Source organism: Pectinophora gossypiella, chromosome 12 (genome assembly GCF_024362695.1).
Source record: "Pectinophora gossypiella chromosome 12, ilPecGoss1.1, whole genome shotgun sequence".
NCBI lineage: Eukaryota > Metazoa > Arthropoda > Insecta > Lepidoptera > Gelechiidae > Pectinophora > Pectinophora gossypiella.
In genome coordinates this window covers 14679980-14700156 of record NC_065415.1, presented here as the reverse complement: position 1 = coordinate 14700156, position 20177 = coordinate 14679980, and the positions used below count along the sequence as shown (strand labels likewise).

Genomic DNA, 20177 nt, shown 5'->3' with positions numbered 1-20177 from the left:
GGCCTCGGGTTCGAATCCCGGTGGGGCAAATCACAAAAATTACTTTGTGATCCCTCGTTTGGTTAGGACATTACAGGCTGATCACCTGATTGTCTGAAAGTAAGATGATCCGTGCTTCGGAAGGCACGTTAAGCCGTTGGTCCCGGTTACTACTTACTGATGTAAGTAAGTAGTCGTTACATAAGCCATGTCAGGGGCCTTTGGCAGCTCAGTAATAACTCTGACACCAGGATTGATTAGGTTAGTATTCCACCTCGCAACCCACACGATATGAAGAAGATTGATCTTTTCTACCTACTTGCAGGTCTGCGCAGAAACTATCATGTTTCCAAGTGCCGACAGTGGTATAATTCCATTTGCTGCGAGACGGATGCTATCACCTGCCAGCTCCCACTATCTCCACTGAGGATGCTTCACGCTGCTGCCTTTTCAAGGTGGGATTTAAAATCAGTGGGTACTAGATAGGTGGTGGACTCATTGTCCATTACATATTCCATTGTCCAATGTCCAAAATTCTAGGCTAAGTAAATTAAAAACATCTTTTTTGGGGCTATTTATACGTTTTTACAATAATATACCAGACAGTATTTTGAATTTGTCAGAAAATAAATTTAAAGCTCACGTGAAAAAACAAAAAAAGCTTATAAGATTACCTAAATGATAAAAATGCCTGGTAATAATTGTATTCTCTAGTTATTAAATAACTTGTAATGCATACTACATTGATTTAAAAGATGTGTTGCTGTTGCAGTTTCTTGTCATTTCTTCTCCTCAGCCATAACACCTTGCAAAATGGCGTAGATTCAAAAATGTTTTTACCTTCAACAAGTTTATCTATGATAATTACGTTGAATAAGGTTGGTTTGGACACGTAGAGCGGATGAAGGATAATAGAATTGAGAAAGCGGTATATAAAGCGAAATTTGATGGTAGGGCTGGCAGAAGAAGACCTAGAAGGACTTACATTGACCAAATTGGAGATGTCTTTAGAAAAGGTTTAGTACGAACTCTAAACCGTCGTGCGTGTATGAAGCGATTGATGAATGTGGAGGAATCAAGAGAAGTGTGTCAGGATCGAAGCAAATGGAATTCTTTAGTCTCTGCTTACCCCGATGGGAAATAGGTGTAAGTTTATATATGTAAGTATGTATTATAATTATAAGTGATAAAAACTATTCTACACACACACTACGTACCATTTTCATTTAACCACTGTTTCATTCCGTGTGCCAAGAGCGAGTGAGTGTTTAACGTGGGTACTTGCGAGGCGCGAACTGGAGTGCCATAATCGGTGCATTTACCCTACGCGAAGTTTGCAGTCTCCAGCTATTATGCGAAGAAAGGTACTATTCTTATACTTCTGAACTTTTTACTTAAATAGGGGTTTAGATTACTGTATTATATTCGTTTTGGACATTAGCTTGGTTACGTGAATTATACTCTAGTATTTTGTATCTCTTATTTACAATACCTTAATATCTGGTGTAGTGGTTAGAGCGTTGGGCTCACGATCTGGAGGTCCGAGTTCGATTCCCGATGGGGACATTGTCGAAATCACTTTGTGAGACTGTCTTTTGTTTGGTAAGGACATTGCAGGCTTGAATCACCTGATTGTCCGATAAAGTAAGATGATTCCGTGCTTCAGAAGGCACGCTAAGTCGTTGGTCCACCACCACCTTACGATCATTTCGACAAACATCCGTCTTGCTTTTTTTGTAATTGTTTAGTGGAAATTCGGTTAAAAATCCAATCAAATCATTTATTCGCATAGGATTCATGGTTTTGCAAACAGTTGGTAGGTTTTATGTTCTAAGTATCACATGATCCGCTGGAGGTAAGCATGCGAAAATATGATGTTATTGTCTTTTTTTTTGTGTGTGTGGCGCCCTTTTATAATAAACTATTTCTTTTTATTGTAGATTTGCCGCAGATGGCATTAACTACTTGGCCGGACAAATGGGAAGCGCTGAAGGCTATGGTACAACGTTTAAGACAACAGCCTGAGGGTGCCCAGTTGGGCGCGAACCTCGGCTCAGGGCGTCGTCTGAGAGGAAAAATATTTGAAAGAATTAATCAACCCTAGCGGGTCGATGGCGCTAAGCGCTGATTGAGGGAAATCGTCGACCACGCCGGTGGGGTCGGTATCGGGGTCCTTCGGATGCCGATACTTACCTAACTGTCCCTAAGCGGGATGTATTCGGAAGCCGCAACTACCAGTCCTTTTGCAATGAAGCCTGTGTCCGTGAATTGCAGTGGCGCGTGCGTAGAACCTCCGTGCGCTACGCCGTACGGTCACGAGCATTAATATGTATACACTTTGGTACCATGTCACATTAACTTTTTTGACAAATAGAACTGTAAGTCTCACTAAATGTCAAATATGTTAGTGCGACAGAGTCCTAAAGTGGGTACATTATATTACTCATGACTGTACAGTGTACATAGTCATGCGTGGATCTTCGTGTACTCCAATGGGAACGTAGACCCACGTTGTTAAGCAAATTAATACACGCAGCTAAAATGCGCCTTATGCCCGTGCCCAGCATGCGCCACGGTGGACCCACGCCTTAAAGTAGAATGAAAGAGAACGGCGTATAGCGAGTAAATAACATTTAACCTGAAAATTTAATCGGTGCGATATTGGAAGCAAATTCTGATATGAGGCGCTTGGGGGAGTATTCTGGAAATCGTTCGTTCACACGTTCCTCGTTGTCATTGCAGTAGTTACTCTTGTTAGACTACAAGGTCTACGAGGAAGCCACAATTGGGATGGTAAATTATAAAATTTTTGATTACTAAATAAAGACAGATCTAATTCTTTATAAAATAACAATATATATATTTTTTTATTTATATCATTAAAGTATTACATCGTTCGGTAAACCACTGATTTGTCTCCTCACCAGCCTCCTCAGCCTCATCTAAAGCAGTCAAACTAACCTCACATGAAGAATAACAAGTTGCAATGTTCATCGTAAATACCCACACGGACGACGCTCAGTGGGTAGGCCCGCTACAAGGTGGACCGACGATCTGGTGAAGGTCGCGGGAAGCCGCTGGATGCGGGCAGCGCAGGACCGATCGTCGTGGAGATCCTTGGGGGAGGCCTATGCCCAGCAGTGGGCGTCATACGGCTGATGATGATGAACCTTTTTTACCTTTGATGAGTTTGCTCTTGGCCCCAGACTTGCCAGAAGGCATTGACGAGGTCTAAGATGGAGCCGCCCAGAAGATGCCTATTCACTCTGGCCTTGAAAGCACCCGGGTTAATCATTTACGTTCACCGCTGACCATGTGGTAATCATTTTATCCAAACATGAATTTCTAATTGTGAGTAATCCCGGCACAAACCCCAGCCCGGGATAAACCAATGTTTAGGCCCGTGCTGGGATTTAGGGAAAAGCGAAAATAATAACATGGTTCAGAATAGGTCCCTCCAGCACGGCGCGCGCATAAATCTACGGGACCTGGATATTTACTGCCGAGTTCCGGGACTGCGCTGCCGCCGGGACATTCAGGTTTCACACTGGATTATCCACTGTTGTTGAAGCATTGACAAAAAATAAACAATTGTCCGTTAAAATTGACATTTGACTAGTTAATCATTGATAGTAAATGTATATTTAGTACGATTTTAATTGGCCAAGGTCCTCCGTGGTCCAGTGGTTTGAGCGTTGGGCTCTTTTTTGCCGCAGATGGCATTAACTACTTGGCCGGTCAAATGGAGAGCGCTGAAGGCTCTCACCCGGTACAACGTTTAAGACAACAGGCCTGAGGGTGTCCAGTTGGGCGCGAACCTCGGCTCAGGGAGTCGTCTGAGAGGAAAAATATTTGAAAGAATTAATCGACCCAAGCGGGTCGATAGCGACAAGCGCTGAATGAGGGAAATCGTCGACCACGCCGGCGGGGTCTTTATCGGGGTCCTGAAGTGTTTGGTGTTGCGAGCTGATTGCCTGCCTCTATGGCTAGAGTAATCGAGTCGTCGGGATCGTATAACGTTGGGCTCGGTATGATCGGCTATTTACTCTAAAATTACTTTTGTATGAGACAAGATTGCAGTGTGTCACATAAAATACAGGTACATACATGTCCTAGTTATCTGTTTGCAGGAGTAGTAGTAAATGAGAGTGGCATAGAACCGGCGACAGCGATTGTCATACAAAATACGGGTTAGGGCCTTTCTAACCCTGAAAAGTATCGGCGTCCGAAGGACGTAATATACGATCCCGACGACCCGATTACTCTAGCCATAGAGGCAGCCAATCAGCTCGCGACAAACACTTCAGAACCCCGATACCGACCCGGCCGGCGTGGTGGACGATTTCCCTCATTCAGCGCTTATCTTTATCGACTTACTAGGGTCGATTAATTCTTTCAAATATTCTTCCTCTCAGGCGACGCCCTGAGCCGAGGTTCGCGCCCAACTGGGCACCCTCAGGCCTGTTGTCTTCTACAATAAGTCACGTCAAAAAAAGCCTTTTCTACCTCATTCTTCTACTCCGTGAGTATTACGGACGATATAAGTAGCGTTCAGGTTCGATTCCCGATGGGGACATTGTCGAAATCACTTTGTGAGACTGTCCTTTGTTTGGTAAGGACTTTTCAGGCTTGAATAACCTGATTGTCCGAAAAAGTAAGATGATTCCGTGCTTCGGAGGGCACGTTAAGCCGTTGGTCCCGGCTGTTAGCCGTAAAAACACCTCCACCAACCCGCAGTGGAGCAGCGTGGTGGAGTATGCTCCATACCCCCTCCGGTTGATTGAGGGGAGGCCTGTGCCCAGCAGTGGGACGTATATAGGCTGTTTATGTATGTATGTATAAGTAGCGTATGAAAAATACCTAACAGAAAACAAGAGCAAATAGGAGTCACCCGAGAAAATACCCAGCGTCGCAAAGTTTGCACCGTATTATTACGACAAACGGGAATATTTTAACTAATAAATTGCATAAAATACATATGTATATACGTATACGTAGGTAGTACCATAACATGAACAGTCTAAACGTCCCACTGCTGGGCATGAATAACAGCCTCCGTCTAGTGGTTAGAGTGTTAAGCTCACGATCTGAATGTCCGCGTTCGATTCCCGATGGTGACATTGTCCAACTTTGCAGGCTTGGGTCACCTGATCGTCCGAAAGAGTAAGATGATTCCGTGCTTCGGAAGGCACGATAAGCGGTTTGTCCGGGCTATTAGCTGTAAAAACACCTCCACTAATCTGCAGTGGAGCAGCGTGGTGGAGTATGCTCCATACTTCCTCCGGTTGATATATATAGTAGTATATACCTTATACATAAACTCACGCCCGTAATCCCAAATGGGGTGGGCAGAGCCACAAGTAATCAAAGACAACTTGCAGCCACTGTTGATACGATGTCGTAAGCTGGATATGATGAACCTTATGGTGCTAAGGAATCAGCCTATCGCCCATAACATTAGTCCATCATGTTAGAGGACGCAATCCCTCTGTCGGTTTTTACGACATGCCCGGGAAGACAAGCAGCTGAACGTGTTCTATGTTTTTTATTTGCTCCCAGAACAGCATAGAAGCAATATACCTTATTATATACCTTATAATTATATTTATTGTGTATACAGGGTGTTATTGACACCGTAACGTATACTGAGGCAATGATGCAAACCATGATTCTGAGTTGATATCAAGTGTAATTTCCTATCGGAAAACATGTAATTTATTTTTTTAATTCCAGTTCCATAATTAGGAAAAACAAATTAATATGTTAATGACGGACTTTTCAGGCTACTTCCCCCGGAAATAATATCGTCACTGGAAAGGCACAATTACATAAGTGCCAAAATGTCCTAAAATAGCAGTCCATTTTATAATATGTATTTCTAGATATAGAAAATGAAAAACCTTGTAATCTTACGTTGACGTCATCTTAATTGAATAAATTGGTATAAAGTTATGATAAAAAATCGAAATATCTACTTAAACGGATTTTCCTTGAAATGACATTTTGGTGCATTTTGGTGATTTTGGTATTTTTGCGTTTTCAGTGACGATATAGATTGCGCTATCTAGATTTAACGTGATAATTACCTATTTTCTCATTACTCGGGTACATAATTAATCAAAAATACAAGTAAACTATTGTTGCTTGATATTTAGATCACATTATGTATCGAATTATGTTGCTACCTATATTGCATTTCTTTATTTTGATCACAATAATAATCGGCGGAAGATGTAATTGTGCCTGGGTGTAATAAAAAGGGTCATTAATTGTACCCAAAAACAAAGATGAAAGATGCATAAACAAATACCTACGTCTGTTATTCATGAAAGTAAAAGGTTAAACGAAGGAAAATTCTAAAATGACCACATTGACTACATTTGAGATGTCATCAGAAAAGTTTCAGTAAGATTTACTTTGAACCAGCGAGCGTGTATGAAACGATTGAAGAATGGAGAAAGCAAGAGAAGTGTGTCCGGATCGAAGCAAATGGAATTCCATAGTCTCTGCTTGCCCCGGCGGGTAATAGGCGTGAGTTTCTGTATGTATCTTTCTCTTTATTTAAGAGCTGCGCTCTTGTCGGTGGAGTAATCGCCATTCCTCTCTTCTTCCCGCCAAAACCTTCACCTCCCGATACGACACGACCTGCACCTTCTCTTTTACCTTTTTCTCTTCCCTTCAATTTTTCCCTCTATAATGTTTGTTATAAATGAATCGTGTCGTATCAGGTGGCCAATTTCCTCTCCGGTTCTCTATAGTCTTCAATATGGTTCTCTTTTGTTCAACTCTTCTCTTTTATGTATGTATGTACGAAGGAAAATCTTTACAGCGCCATCTATTACCATATATTATTATTATTATTCTCTATTTTTCCAGGAACGTACCCTGGAAAGTCCCCCATTGCTTTTTACCTTATATTTTTACATTCTTCTGTTTATCGTGTGAGTGTGAGGTGGAATACCAACCTCATCAACCCTAGTGTCAGGGTTATGATTGAGCCGCCAAAAGCCCCTGACATGGCTCATGTAACGATTACTCACTTACATCAGTAAATAGTAACCGGGACCAACGGCTTAACGTGCCTTTCGAAGCACGGATCATCTTACTTTTGGATAATCAAGTGATCAGCCTGTAATGTCCTAACCAAACTAGGGTTCACAATGTGATTTTTGTGATTTCTCGCCACCGGGATTTGAACCCGGGGCCTCCGGATAATGATTCTTCGTAATTTTACATTTAATTCCAATTTTACGTCTTAGCAGGAGAATAGAATTAAAAGGAGGAGAATAGAATTAAGTATCACCCAGATGATTAAATATAGTGCTTATCTACAATAAAAGGTTTTTTATGAACAACTTATTTCTTTTTGTGTTCTGGTGTTTCTGTCAAACATCCCTCTATGAGATTTGTTTGATATGAATGTGAAGCGTTTGTATGATTACCCAGTTCTGGAATAAAAAAAACGAAATAAGTAACTTATGTATATGCAACTATGTGTATCGAACTGAAATTAATTCAAAATATCACTAAAATTTTCGTTAATTTTCCAACAGGAAAATCCATTTGATATTAACTCCGAATCATGGTCTGAATCATCCCCCTCAGTATTTGTTACGATGTCACTAACACCCTATTTACGTATTGGGTTTAAGTGACATCATAAAAAATACAGAGGGGGACGATTCAGCTCATTATTCTGAGTAAATATCAAGTGGAATTTTCCAACGCAAAAGTATAGAATTGAGAATAATTATAAAAAAACTTAAACATAAGTAATTAATTTTACGACGAAAAATTCCACTTGACATTACCTCAGAATAATGACCTGAATGATCCCTCTGAGTATTCGTTACGATGTCACTAACATCCTGTATTTTTATATGTATAACTGTTTATAATTTAAATCACAATACTTACACAAAAAGGAAGGAAGGAGGAAGGAAAGAACGTCGGTCTAACAGAAGACTCAGAGAGGTGGGGATACTTATTTCATCTTGCAATGGATGACCTCTGACTACTCTATTGGGATTAGTCGTGAGCTTAAATGTTATGTTATAAACAGGAATATTAAATCACAGGTTAATCTCATGCTACGTATCTAAGAATTAGCTTATATTTGATGAGTTTTCAATCAAATTGCTACAGACGTAATGTAAGTACAACAGACCATAGAAATAAGGGAGATATGCCCTCAGTATTAAATTACACGAGTCCATGTCGCGTGTTAGCTCACGTCGGCGTGTGAAGCGGCCGCATATAGACATAGACATAAGACTTTTGTTACTTACTAACAATAGCTAAGGTAAAACACCCGAAACAAAAGACTCCAAAATTTTTTAAAGTAAAAATAAAAAAAACACACAGCCACAACAGCAACAGTATTAATGTAGTAAGTAGTAATTATATCAATATATTCCATACTAATAACGGCCTCCGTGGTCCAGTGGTTTGAGCGTTGGGCTCACGATCCGGAGGTCCCGGGTTCACCTGATTGTCCGAAAGTAATCCGTGCTTCGGAAGGCACGTTAAGCCGTTGGTCCCGGTTACTACTTACTGATGTACGTTACATGGCTATGTCAGGGGACTTTGGCGGCTCTTAATTCTGACACCAGGGTTGATAATGCTGTAATCCACCTCACAACCCACACGATGGAAGAAGATCCATACTAATATTATACCTCTAAATGCGAAAGTGTTGTTGTTGTGTTGTTGTTTGTCCGTCATTCACAACAAAACGGTGCAACGAATTGACGTGATTTTTAAGTGGAGATAGTAGAAGTGATGGAGAGTGATATAGGGTGTTTTTTGTCTGTTTCTAACACCCCACTTCAATAAAATACAAGATGGAAGTTTGTATGGAGCATTCCGAAATTTTCAAGGTAGAAAGCTAAAAATTAGTATGCGGACTATTGTGACTAACAAAAAAATCGTGCCTCATTTTTTTAGGAAATCTGCCCACTTCCCCTTCAAAATAGGAAGCTAAAAATTGGTATATGTGGAAAGTTTTGTAACACGACCCTTGCTTCATATAATATGACCGTTTTGTGCATATTTCGGTCTCAACGGCTATGCTCCCGCGGCATCTCTCTGTAATACTCGCATGAACTCTTTGGTAAGTACAGTAACGTCGAAGGCGACAGACGTGTTTTAACCCAGTGTTATTAAATAAATATTTATTTATATACTAAGTTTTCAAGCAGTACTCGCAGTGGAGCACCGTGGTGGAGTATACTCCATGTTATGTTAGTGGGCTCTGTTTCCCGCATTTAGACACTAAGATGGCCCATTATGCGTGTAATTGTTGACTACGTAAGCCAACCTAACTCCTTTTAGAAGCTCAGAAGCCTCCTGGGGTTTTCACAAGCTTCGCGGAGCGACCCCATTCCTTTGACGATTTTTACCCCTTGTGCTGACACTCCCGTGCATTCTAGGAGGGAGCATTCCAAGAGAGCAGGGAGTATGCTCCATACCCCGTCCGGTTGATTGAAGCGAGACCCGTGCCCCTAGTAGTCGGACGTATATTTAAGCAGTTTGTGCTTATGTATATATATTAAATTCTAATTAAGTAATTAATTTAAATTCATGAAGAATTCATGTACCCCTTCGGGATACATAAATTCATGAAGAATTCATGTACCCCTTCGGGATACAGGCGTGTTGCAGTGTTAATTTATCGAATAACACTCTGTCTTTTTGCGAATCTGTCCTTGTGCGCTTATGTCCTTATCTGAATCTATCTTTTTGAGAATCAGTCCATACTTCACTCCCACATTCCTAAAAATAATTTTATTTTTATTTGACTTGTTTTCGAATTTTATTTATTGAAGTAAGACTAACGCTAGAGCCGTGGTAGCCCAGTTGGCAGAACGCTTGCCTCTCACATTGAGGTTGCGGGTTCGTATCCGGCACAGGCCTAAACCAATGATTGTCGATTTCCTTTCGAATTCATATTTGGATCATAAATGATTATCACGTTCTCAGCGGTGAAGGAAAACATCGTGAAGAAACTACATTCCCGAGAAATGCATTTTCGGAGGTATGTGACCTAATTTGTATTGGGCTGGTTTTCCCTTCGCGGGTTGGAAGGTCAGACAGGCAGTCGCTTCTGTAAAAAACTGGACCTGTCAAATCTTCAGGTTAGGTAAGCGGACTCTGTAAAAAGGATAATGCTAGGGAGATGATGATGAGTAAGAGTAACTCTTTTATCGATGACGTCACACGTGAATATTTCCATAAAGTAAACTTCATACCTATCTCATTTTACGAGATTATCGATTAACTTATAGAAATGTAAGATACGCCCTGTATATTATTTAGCTCTTTTTTTTCACCGCTGTAGCAGAGAAGCAAAATAATTCGTTTACGCAAATCACTTCTGTTAGCTTTAATATAATTATTATTCCGCTTCCAACGTAATATATGCGGTTGAGTGTACTAGTTACATATTAATCCGTCGCCTAGCGAGCAATATTCTCTAATTATACTACGAACGATGATCTATCGGATTAACTACTCCATACTCGTATGCGCACACACACGTAACTTTACATAACTCGCTCGCATGCTCAGTTGGAAGAACGCTTCAGGCCGGGTTTCCACTGACGCGGAGAAGAGCGGAGATGGGCGGAGAAGAGCGGAGATGTGCGGATTTGACCAATCACAGCGTTCGAGAGAGCGAAAAACGAAGACGCTGTCACTCTCTCCCTTACGGTGATTGGTCGATTCCTGCACATCTCCGCTCCGCTCCGTCCAGCTTCGCGTCAATGGAAACGCAGCGTTACTCTCACTGTCTTTTTCTTCTATCGTGTTGTGAGGTGGATTACCAACCCCATCAACCCTGGTGCCAGGGTTACTATTGAACCGCCAGACGCCCCTGACATGGCTCATGTAACGACTACTAACTTGCATTAGTAAGTAGTAACCGGGACCAAAGCTAACGCGCCTTCCGAAACACGGATCATTTTACTATCGGACAATCAGGTGATCAGCCTTTAATATCCTAACCAAACTAGGGATCACAAAGTGATTTGTCCTCATCGGGATTCGGACCAGGGACCTCCGGATCGTGAGCACAACGCTCAACCACTGGACCAAGGAGGCCGTTATGTAACGACTACTAATTTGCATCAGTAAGTCAGTCATTAAGACTTCCGAAGCACGGATCATCTTACTTTCGGACAATCAGGTGATCAGCCTGTAATGTCCTAACCAAACTAGGGACCACAAAGTGATTTTCATGATATGTCGCCACCGGGATTTGAACTCTCACTGTTAGGTCGCTGGATCTAATCCCTGTACAGGCCTAAACCAATGATTTCTGTTTTTTTTTTCGAATTCGTAACATATGATAGCGTTACGCCTGTATCCCCGACGGGGTAGGCAAAGGTGTGTAATATATTTTATATTGATTCGTTCTTTTTGAAAAAAAATTACATATTATATACTTATCACCGCAAGGGAGAGAGTGACAGAGCGTCTTCGTTTTTCACTTTCTTAAACGCTGTGATTGGTCAAATCCGCACATCTCCGCTCTTCTCCGCCTCCGTGCTTCGGAGGGTACATTAAGTCGGTCCTGCATACTATTTACTTGAGTAAGTGAAAGGCCTTTGGTGGCTCAATAACAACTAACTCTATTATTGATACGGTCGATCATAGATCTCACAAATCGCACGAGAGAAGCGAATGAACGCTATTTTATCTTCAAGCATAGTGTTAGCATAGAGTAAGGAATAATACTACGTAGTGTTAGTAACCACATTGATCCCACTGATCAAAGGTCAATAATTTAACATCACATCACTAATTTAAGAGCCACGCTCTTGTCGGTGTAGCATTCTCCATTCTTGTCTATCAAAAGCCAATTCCTTCACTTCCTTATAAGACACGACGTTCGCCTTCTCTTTAATTTATTCTATGTAAGCTCTTCTTGGTCTTCCCCTTCATTTCTTTCCTTGTAGCTTCCCGTCTATGATGTTTTTAATAAACAGTTTAACACACACAAAATAACACAACAGCTTTAGTTAAATTTTTATTGTCTTTGGTTATACAAAAACATGGATTAATTTTTAAAATAACTTACAAAAACACATTTATTTTATTCATAAATACATCGTGAAGACTAAACTTGTACATTGATAATAATCTAGTTAAACTTGCGAGATTTTGATACTATTTTGACACTTCGTTCCTTTTTTTTATATTTACTATCATTAAATAAACATAAAGATCTCTTTTTCATATAAGAATTTGTTCTGATAAAACTGTTTTGAAAAAGATAAGTAATTTAAATACTTACTAAATAAGTAATTCCAAATTCAAACTCACTTTTTTCATATGGCTATTATGCCAGTATTTACAAAATTCCAAAAGTATAATTTTGTAATACTGTATTTTTGGCACAGATTTGTAATTAAAAATGTTTTTAAAGTTATACCTGGTGGAAATTCCCTAGATATTTTACTCACAACGTTAATAACCAAAGAATCTTAATTTGGCATTTTCTACTTCACATTTGAATGCAAAATTCCACAGACCTATAATTAATACTTGCCAAATATTTTATTATTCAGTTAAATTTTATTTTACAACACTACAAATACACGACAATATTTTTTAATTAAATATTTCAGTTCGATTTATTCCCTTGTCATTAGTATAATGATTTTAAAACCGACATCTAAAAATTTTAATTAATTATAAGTATTACAACACCGGATTCGTTTGAGAAATGCGGGTGCCTCAATTAAAAAATATAAAAAAAGCATCTTTTTATATTTTTTAAATGAGGAATACATCACATATCGAACAAGTATACAAGGTAATGTACTATTTACGTCAAAATTATCGCAAAATATTATACTAGGTAGGTATATATAACAAAAATCTTTATATACACATACATTCACAGCACTATGGGCAAACGAGGCGTTGATATTGAGGTCTAGCAAATTATTGCTTATATTTATCTAATATTTCACTAACTATTTTAGTAGATTATGAAATATTATTTCTTATATATTCAATCAAATATTATAAATAAGATAAATATAATTATTATGCAAAGTCGTTAAGACATTCTTGGCTTTTTGAAATGTATAAAATAATATAAATATACATATTTATATATTTCAGGTTCCTCAGTTTTATTTGAAATGGTTGAATTGTAATAAAATGTTTACTCACCGATTACTTGCACACAACTACGTATAAGCAAGCACTGGGTATTATTTGCAAATTTTCAGGGTGTTAGCACATCGTAACAAATACATAGGATAATGATTCAGAGTTAATATCAAGTTGAATTTTCTGTCGCAATTTCTTTTTTTTTTATTTATTTTCATTTGCGATAGCTTTTGCGTTGGAAAACTCCATTTGATATTAACTCAGAATAACAAGCTTAATCCCCCTTAGTTATCGTTTATTCCGTTACTAACACCCTGTATAGTTTTATTTTTTGTGCAAATAAATAGATGCAAGTTGATTCCTTTTTTTTCAATATTAAAATGCGATTTGCCAAATATACAAGTACATTAATTATGCGTAATTTTCCTTTGTATTTTAAATCAATATAGAGTATATAAACAAACAAACAGGGGGGTTAAAAAGACCACTTCGTAGCAATTCACCTAAAAAGCAATTTTGCTATTTGTCATTTGTGTGCATTGCGCACTTACTTTTATATGCGCAAATGTCAAATTGCAAAATTGCTTTGCAGAATGAAAATTAAATGAGAGTACGAAACACCGGTTGCCCGGATATGCAACCATTCCAAATAACTCTCATTTGTACACATATTACTCAATCTGGATTTGTAATAATATAGGTATTTTATTATTATATTAATGTAGGGTAAAGATTGATGTTCTGAATTTGTACTGTCAGCTCTACATCTAAAACTAGGTTTTGACACAACAATAATAAAAATACGTGTCACCAAAATCTGAATGCATTTTTGGTCTTGACTTATTGTACATTTGCGTCGGATGGGTACCTACGAGCCGGATATACTACTTGGTAGAAAACGCGTCCTAATACATAAAAATAGCTTCGCACATACCACAAATATTGCAAGAAAAAAAGTAATAAAAATAATAATAATAAAAAAAACAAAAAAATATATAAGAAAAATAAAATATTGAAATATTGTATTGTTGTTTGGTGAAGGAAATCATCGCGAGAAAACCCCCGAAACCCGAAAAATGGATTTCGGAGGAACATGATGGGTTCGCGGGTTGGAAAGCCAGGCAGGCAGGCGCTTCTGTAAAACACAGGACCTGTCAAATCTTCAGGTTAGGTAAGGACCCTGTGGATAACGGGATTACGCTAGGGAGGTTTGCACCCACCTGCATTCCTTAGCCCGTTACACAATTACCGGATGATATTTCTTTGACAAGTATTGGCTTCCCCGGCCAATTATTGATCGCCTTTTGAAGCAAATGTACAATAATTCCTTACAAAAATGTTACCCTCATGTTTATACGACTTTTAATTATTGTTATGATATTGGTAAGATTATAGCAAAGATGACATTTTAACATTTTTAAGAACAAACTTGCCATCCAAGACGTGAATAAGAGGTAATTATTTAAGATTTTTGTAAGTTTTCAAGTCAAGTTCTGTTTTTTGTGTAGTTTTGTTTTTTTATCGTTTGTTTTGTTTGGGCGGTCAGTTACCTTTTTGTCGTTTTAACGTACGTAAGTACATAAGAATGAGTGGAATTAGGTTCTTCTTCTTATCGTGTGGGTTGTGACGTGAATTACCAACCTCATCAACCCTGGTGTCAGTGGAATTATTCGGTGTATATATTCTTACACTAGTATGTGTTATTCTATTACATACATACACGCCTATTTCCCGTTGGGGTAGGCAGTAACCACGGAATTCCACTACTATCCTGACACATCACTTTTGCTTCTTCCACTGTCGTCAAAGATTTTTATTATATTTTAGGTCCTAAAAATGGCATCTTTGCTAAAGACACAATGTATACAAACAGTGTATCAACTCCATAGATGATTAAATCATTTTCGCGTGTAATTTATGTCAAGATAACATAACATACTTGTCCATTTTGATTCATTTCTATAAAGTTGCCACATACCTTGTTAAATACATTGTGATAATGGTTAAAAAATGTATAGACTCTAAACTGTAACCTACAAAATAATGCTAGAAATCTAGGTCAAAGGACAATCACAAAAAACATTTTAAAACCTATTTACTGTGCGCTTTCGACATACATTTAAGAGTTAGATATTATCTAGGAATGTACGTAATTAAAAAAGTTTTGTTATAAATGCAATGTAATTTATTATAATAAATAAGTAAGTAATCATATTAATTTATACATTTATAAGTATAATAATATTAATTATATTGCAAAAATATTATTATAATATGAGTTAATTTTCTAAATATGTATATTTAGTTAAAATGCCATAAAAAAGGAAAATTAATTTGACACAATTTTGTCAAAAAAAAGATAAAAATCTTTGTACATACCTAAATAAGATCTCGCCTATTTTCCGTTGGGGAAAACACAAATAAAACATTGGAAAAACTATAAACAGAAAAAAGTTTAATTATTTTGGCACAAGATATACATATTTTATCATTGCATTTATAACATTTTTGGGCCATTCGGGTATTTCACATTGTTTTAGGATTACGCATTAGGTTTTGTGAGGTAATCAGTAATATATTAAAATAAATAAATGTCGATTTTGTTGATTTCCTCGTGACAATGAAATATAGTCAAAAAATATTTGAATTATTATGCATTGGGTTGAAATTATACGCTATTCCATGTAATGTATACGTAATTATAATCAAATGAGAAATGCGTATAATATATTTATTATTTATCTTCATGAGACTATTATGTATAAAAAATATATTTAAGAATAATTATAAGTGCATTTTATATTTATTTTATGTTATTTTAAAATTAAAATTTTGAACATGCGTAATCCTCTTAAAGTATAAAACTTTGGTATTTAGACAAATCTAGGGCTTAGTACAATACTTTGATATAATTATGTAATAATTATCTATTGCTACAAGTACATATATTTAATAAATGGGTTCATTGACCCCATCCATAGTAAAGGAACGTTGTACAACACTCATAGACTTTGATGTATATTATACACATACGTTATACTTACACACATATTACTTGTATATATTAATAATAGTTTTAATAATATCCACTATTTATTATAATAAAATGTCGATACAAATATCATAAACTTACGAAATATTGAATTAAAGGTCGTATTTACAATAATCTTTATGTTTGTTTTAAATACATTTATTTAGAATTTAATGAATATATCATTTTTGTTGCCTACTATGCTTGGATTAAAAATATTATAGACTCAATGGCCCCGATTCCTGCAGACACCTCCTAATTTTATTTTAAGTTATACCTGTCATTTTCTTATCCGCCGAAAAGGAAAGGAACAGATAATTGACAACTGGTAATTTTAAAATCAATGAATGAATAACGCGGAGGAATAAAATAACCATCTCGCTGATACGCAACCCATCTGATGTATGTTGACCATTTAATTCTGTTGGGTTGTAGACCAATATAAAATTTTGGATTGTTTTTTTTTTAAATTTCTGCCTAAAATTGGCGGGTGTTCCATAAATATTATACCTGTCGATTATCCGTCCCTTTTCTTTTCAGCGGATAAGAATATTACAGGTATAAGTTAAACTTAGATGGTACTCGTATGTACTGGAATTAGGACATCAGTAAATAGCAACCGGGACCAACGGCTTAACGTGCCTTCCGAAGCACGGATCATATTACTTTCGGACAATCAGGTGATCAGCTGTAATGTCCTAACCAAACTAGGGATCACAAAGTGATTTTTGCGATATGTCCCCATCGGGATTTGAACCTGGAACCTCCGGATTGTGAGCTCAACGCTCAAACCACTGGACCACGGAGACCGTTATCAATGTAGTTATATGAATATTAGGAATTAAAAAGAATACAAATTATAGAAGATCTAAAAAGATTGCATCTATGTGAAGCAATTCATTTAAAAAGAAAAAGGTATTGCTATTTGTCGTTTGTTGCTATAACACACTTTTATGTGCATAATTATTTCTCACCGATCAACTGATCTGATTTAGAAGAATGTTAATGAAGTAATCGGATGAATGTTTTTACACGCATACCAGCTAAAAAGTTAAATAAAAAAAAAAACAATTTTAGTTCTGGTTTAGGACTTAGGACTTCCGATTCTGGAATAATTTTGATGTTAGATAATTTGCATGGTAATTTATCCATAATATTTCTAACCCAAGCCACTATGACACCCAAGATAATCCTATAATCATACGTTGTCATGAGATAAGTCGCAGATTAAAAAATGCTACTGCAGTAACTCACTCTTTACTCGCTCTAAACATCACAAAAGTGACATTAGTAATATTGATCACTTGTGGAGTGAGTGACTCAGTAGCTTTCTAAGGGAACTCTAAACGATTAATTAAAGATCGTTGTATATTTTTTGTTAAGTTTCGAGGCCACATCACACGGCCTCTAAAAGGAATGAATATTAGAAAGAAACACATCAAAATGTTAATGAAAATCATCCGCCACACCAAACATACGTACGAGAAAAATATTTGAATATTGCTTAGAATTTCTATAATTATAAAACTTACACAAATTAACATGCAGATTGAGACTGAGAAGTTTTACAGACGGAATTCTTTTTGAACTGCAAACCGCATGCGCCGACTGCACAAAAGCAAAGCCAGCTGCAAGATTTCTATCCGTCTGTAATACCTCTAAGAAACAAGGCTCAGAATTCTCTCTTGACAGTATTCGTTAAACACAAACATATCCCAACATTAACCTAAGCATCACGACAAATATTACAACGAATTTGGTCTAAATCTGTAAAGGCAATCATATTTGGAGGAGAAGCTTCCTTATATTTAAGACAATTATTAAGAAAATAGATTCAAAAATACAATATACCTGACGACAGAATAGGTATTAAGTAGTGATTCTCAGACTTGACTGAAGAATTAACCGCAAATTAGATGAAATAATTTTGACATGAATGACTAACAAACAAAAGAATGTTTAAAAAAATTGCCAAAGAATTTACTGCAGGTTTTCAAGCTGAAATCAATCGACACTCCGTGTATGACACTGAAGCTATACTTTTCTAAATTCGTCGACATTAACCCTAGAAGCTCAAACCTTACAGAACACCGTAGAGAAATTTTAACCTCGACTAGAAATCATATCCATGATATTAAGACTAGAATGTTCACGATTCTACCAGATTTAGAATAATACTCCTATTTCACCACTGTTTACACTAATCACTCTTAATACATTTTGGCATTTAAAAACTTCATTTAATTTTAAACCTTTGGTTTAATAAACAATATCAAATCTTCTTCTTACAACAGGAGAAGACAAAATAAAACAAATTTCAAAAACAACAAAGAAAATATCACAAAAAGTCACAAAGTCTAGAAATTATAACACTACGCATGGACGGGATGGTAAACTCACTTATGAAAATGAAAGTGATTCAGTAAATTGCTTTTATAGTAAAACAACTACACCACGTTTATTGACAAAATAAAATTTGTCTAAATCATACTTTTTTACTACAGTTTTAAAGGTACTTTTAGTTTAAAAATTTTAGTTTTTATATACTTATTGTAAACGCGTCAAACCAATCTATTAAGTCAATGTATCTGTACTGTACTACTGAATTATCTTGTTACTGAACCTATCTCTTTGAATTTGCAAGTCCTGTATCGATTCACTGATTACACCATTCGCTGGTATGACTATTAATAGTATTGGCTTAATAGAGTTAGCTGTCGCATTTACATTCAGGTACCAAAATTGGGCAATCGGTAAATTGGTACCAATCCTTACTTTAAAGTCAGCCCTCCCGACCGCCCCGGTGCTCGGGCCCCCACAAAACACTCAAAACCTTCAAATACGAAGCTCATTCCGAATCACACTTATTTACCGCTAGTTGTACACACCTCTAGTCATCGCTTCTCTATTTCTGTTATGCCATTTACACGTCAAAATTCTTACGTACGTTCTTCTAAACGTCGCGTTACAGAGAGCATAACATACAGGGTTTATGGTGGAGTTGATGTAACACAACGCGTAAAAAAATGACCAAAGTTCATCAGGAATACACTTGGTGCACGCCGTGAGGGGTTTCAGCAGCACGAGGATATTATAAGGCGTCCACGTGATGATGAACGAGAGAAGAATGGCCGACAACGTCTTAGCGGCTTTCGTCTCCTGTTTCTTCTCCTGCGTTTTCTTCTTCTTCGGCTGTTTTGTGATGCCTTTTCCAGCGAGTTGTTTGGGAATTATCTTCGCGTTCAAAGGAATTCTTACGTCTTGTAAATGTGACGTTCTTCTGGTTAGGGCCGGGTGCCCAGCGGGGTGGAGGTTCATTTCTGAGTCTCCTCTGTTTGGAGGTCGGTATTGTGTTCGGACGTTGGGTGGGGATTCTTCTGTGATCATTTTGATGCTGGGTCTCTCGGTGTCTGCGTCTGGGAGTCTGATGAGGATGGTGTAGACGGAGTCTGCGGAGGCAGACTTTGGTGCTGGCGAGGTGGCGGTGTTGATGCGCGTGTTGGGGGGGAGGGCGCGGCTGTCGCGGGCGGCGGGGAGGGGCGCGGGGCCGTCGTAGTTGCGCCGGAGTGGCGAGGTGCCGCCGTCGCCGGAGCCACCTGAGCCGCCGCGCGTCGCGTACGGGTCCCTGATGACGTTTAGCGACGTACACCTGTTGGACAATAATATTTTTACTTTAAACAGAAGTAAAATTAAGCATTCTTCTATCGTATGAGTTGTGATGTGGAAGATCAACCTCATCAACCCTCGTGTGTGGGTTATTATTGAGCCACCAAAGGCCACTGACTTGGCTTATGTAACGACAACTTACATACTTAAATCAATAAATGGTAGCCTCCCGGCTTAGCGTGCCTTTTGAAGCACAAGTCATCTTTCTTTCGGACAATTATTATTAGGGTAGGTGCATTGCCTGTAATGTCCTAACCAAACTAGGGATCACAAAGTGATTTTTGTAATATGTTCCCACCTGGATTCAAACCTGGGACCTCCGGATCGTGAGCCCAACGCTCTACTACCGGACCACGGATGATATATAGAAAGCACCTCA

The 20177-nt window shown here is 37.8% G+C and overlaps 1 protein-coding gene across 1 annotated transcript in view; it reads right to left on the bottom strand.

The window, feature by feature from the left end:
• Positions 1–17100: 17100 nt before the first annotated feature.
• Positions 17101–20177, bottom strand: part of LOC126371230 (muscarinic acetylcholine receptor DM1) — a 133046-nt gene continuing 129969 nt past the window's right edge. Inside the window, exon 5 of the mRNA XM_050016498.1 lies at positions 17101–19781. Coding sequence (XP_049872455.1) covers positions 19007–19781 — 775 coding nt within the window. The 3' untranslated portion in view covers positions 17101–19006. The remainder of the gene's footprint in view (positions 19782–20177) is intronic.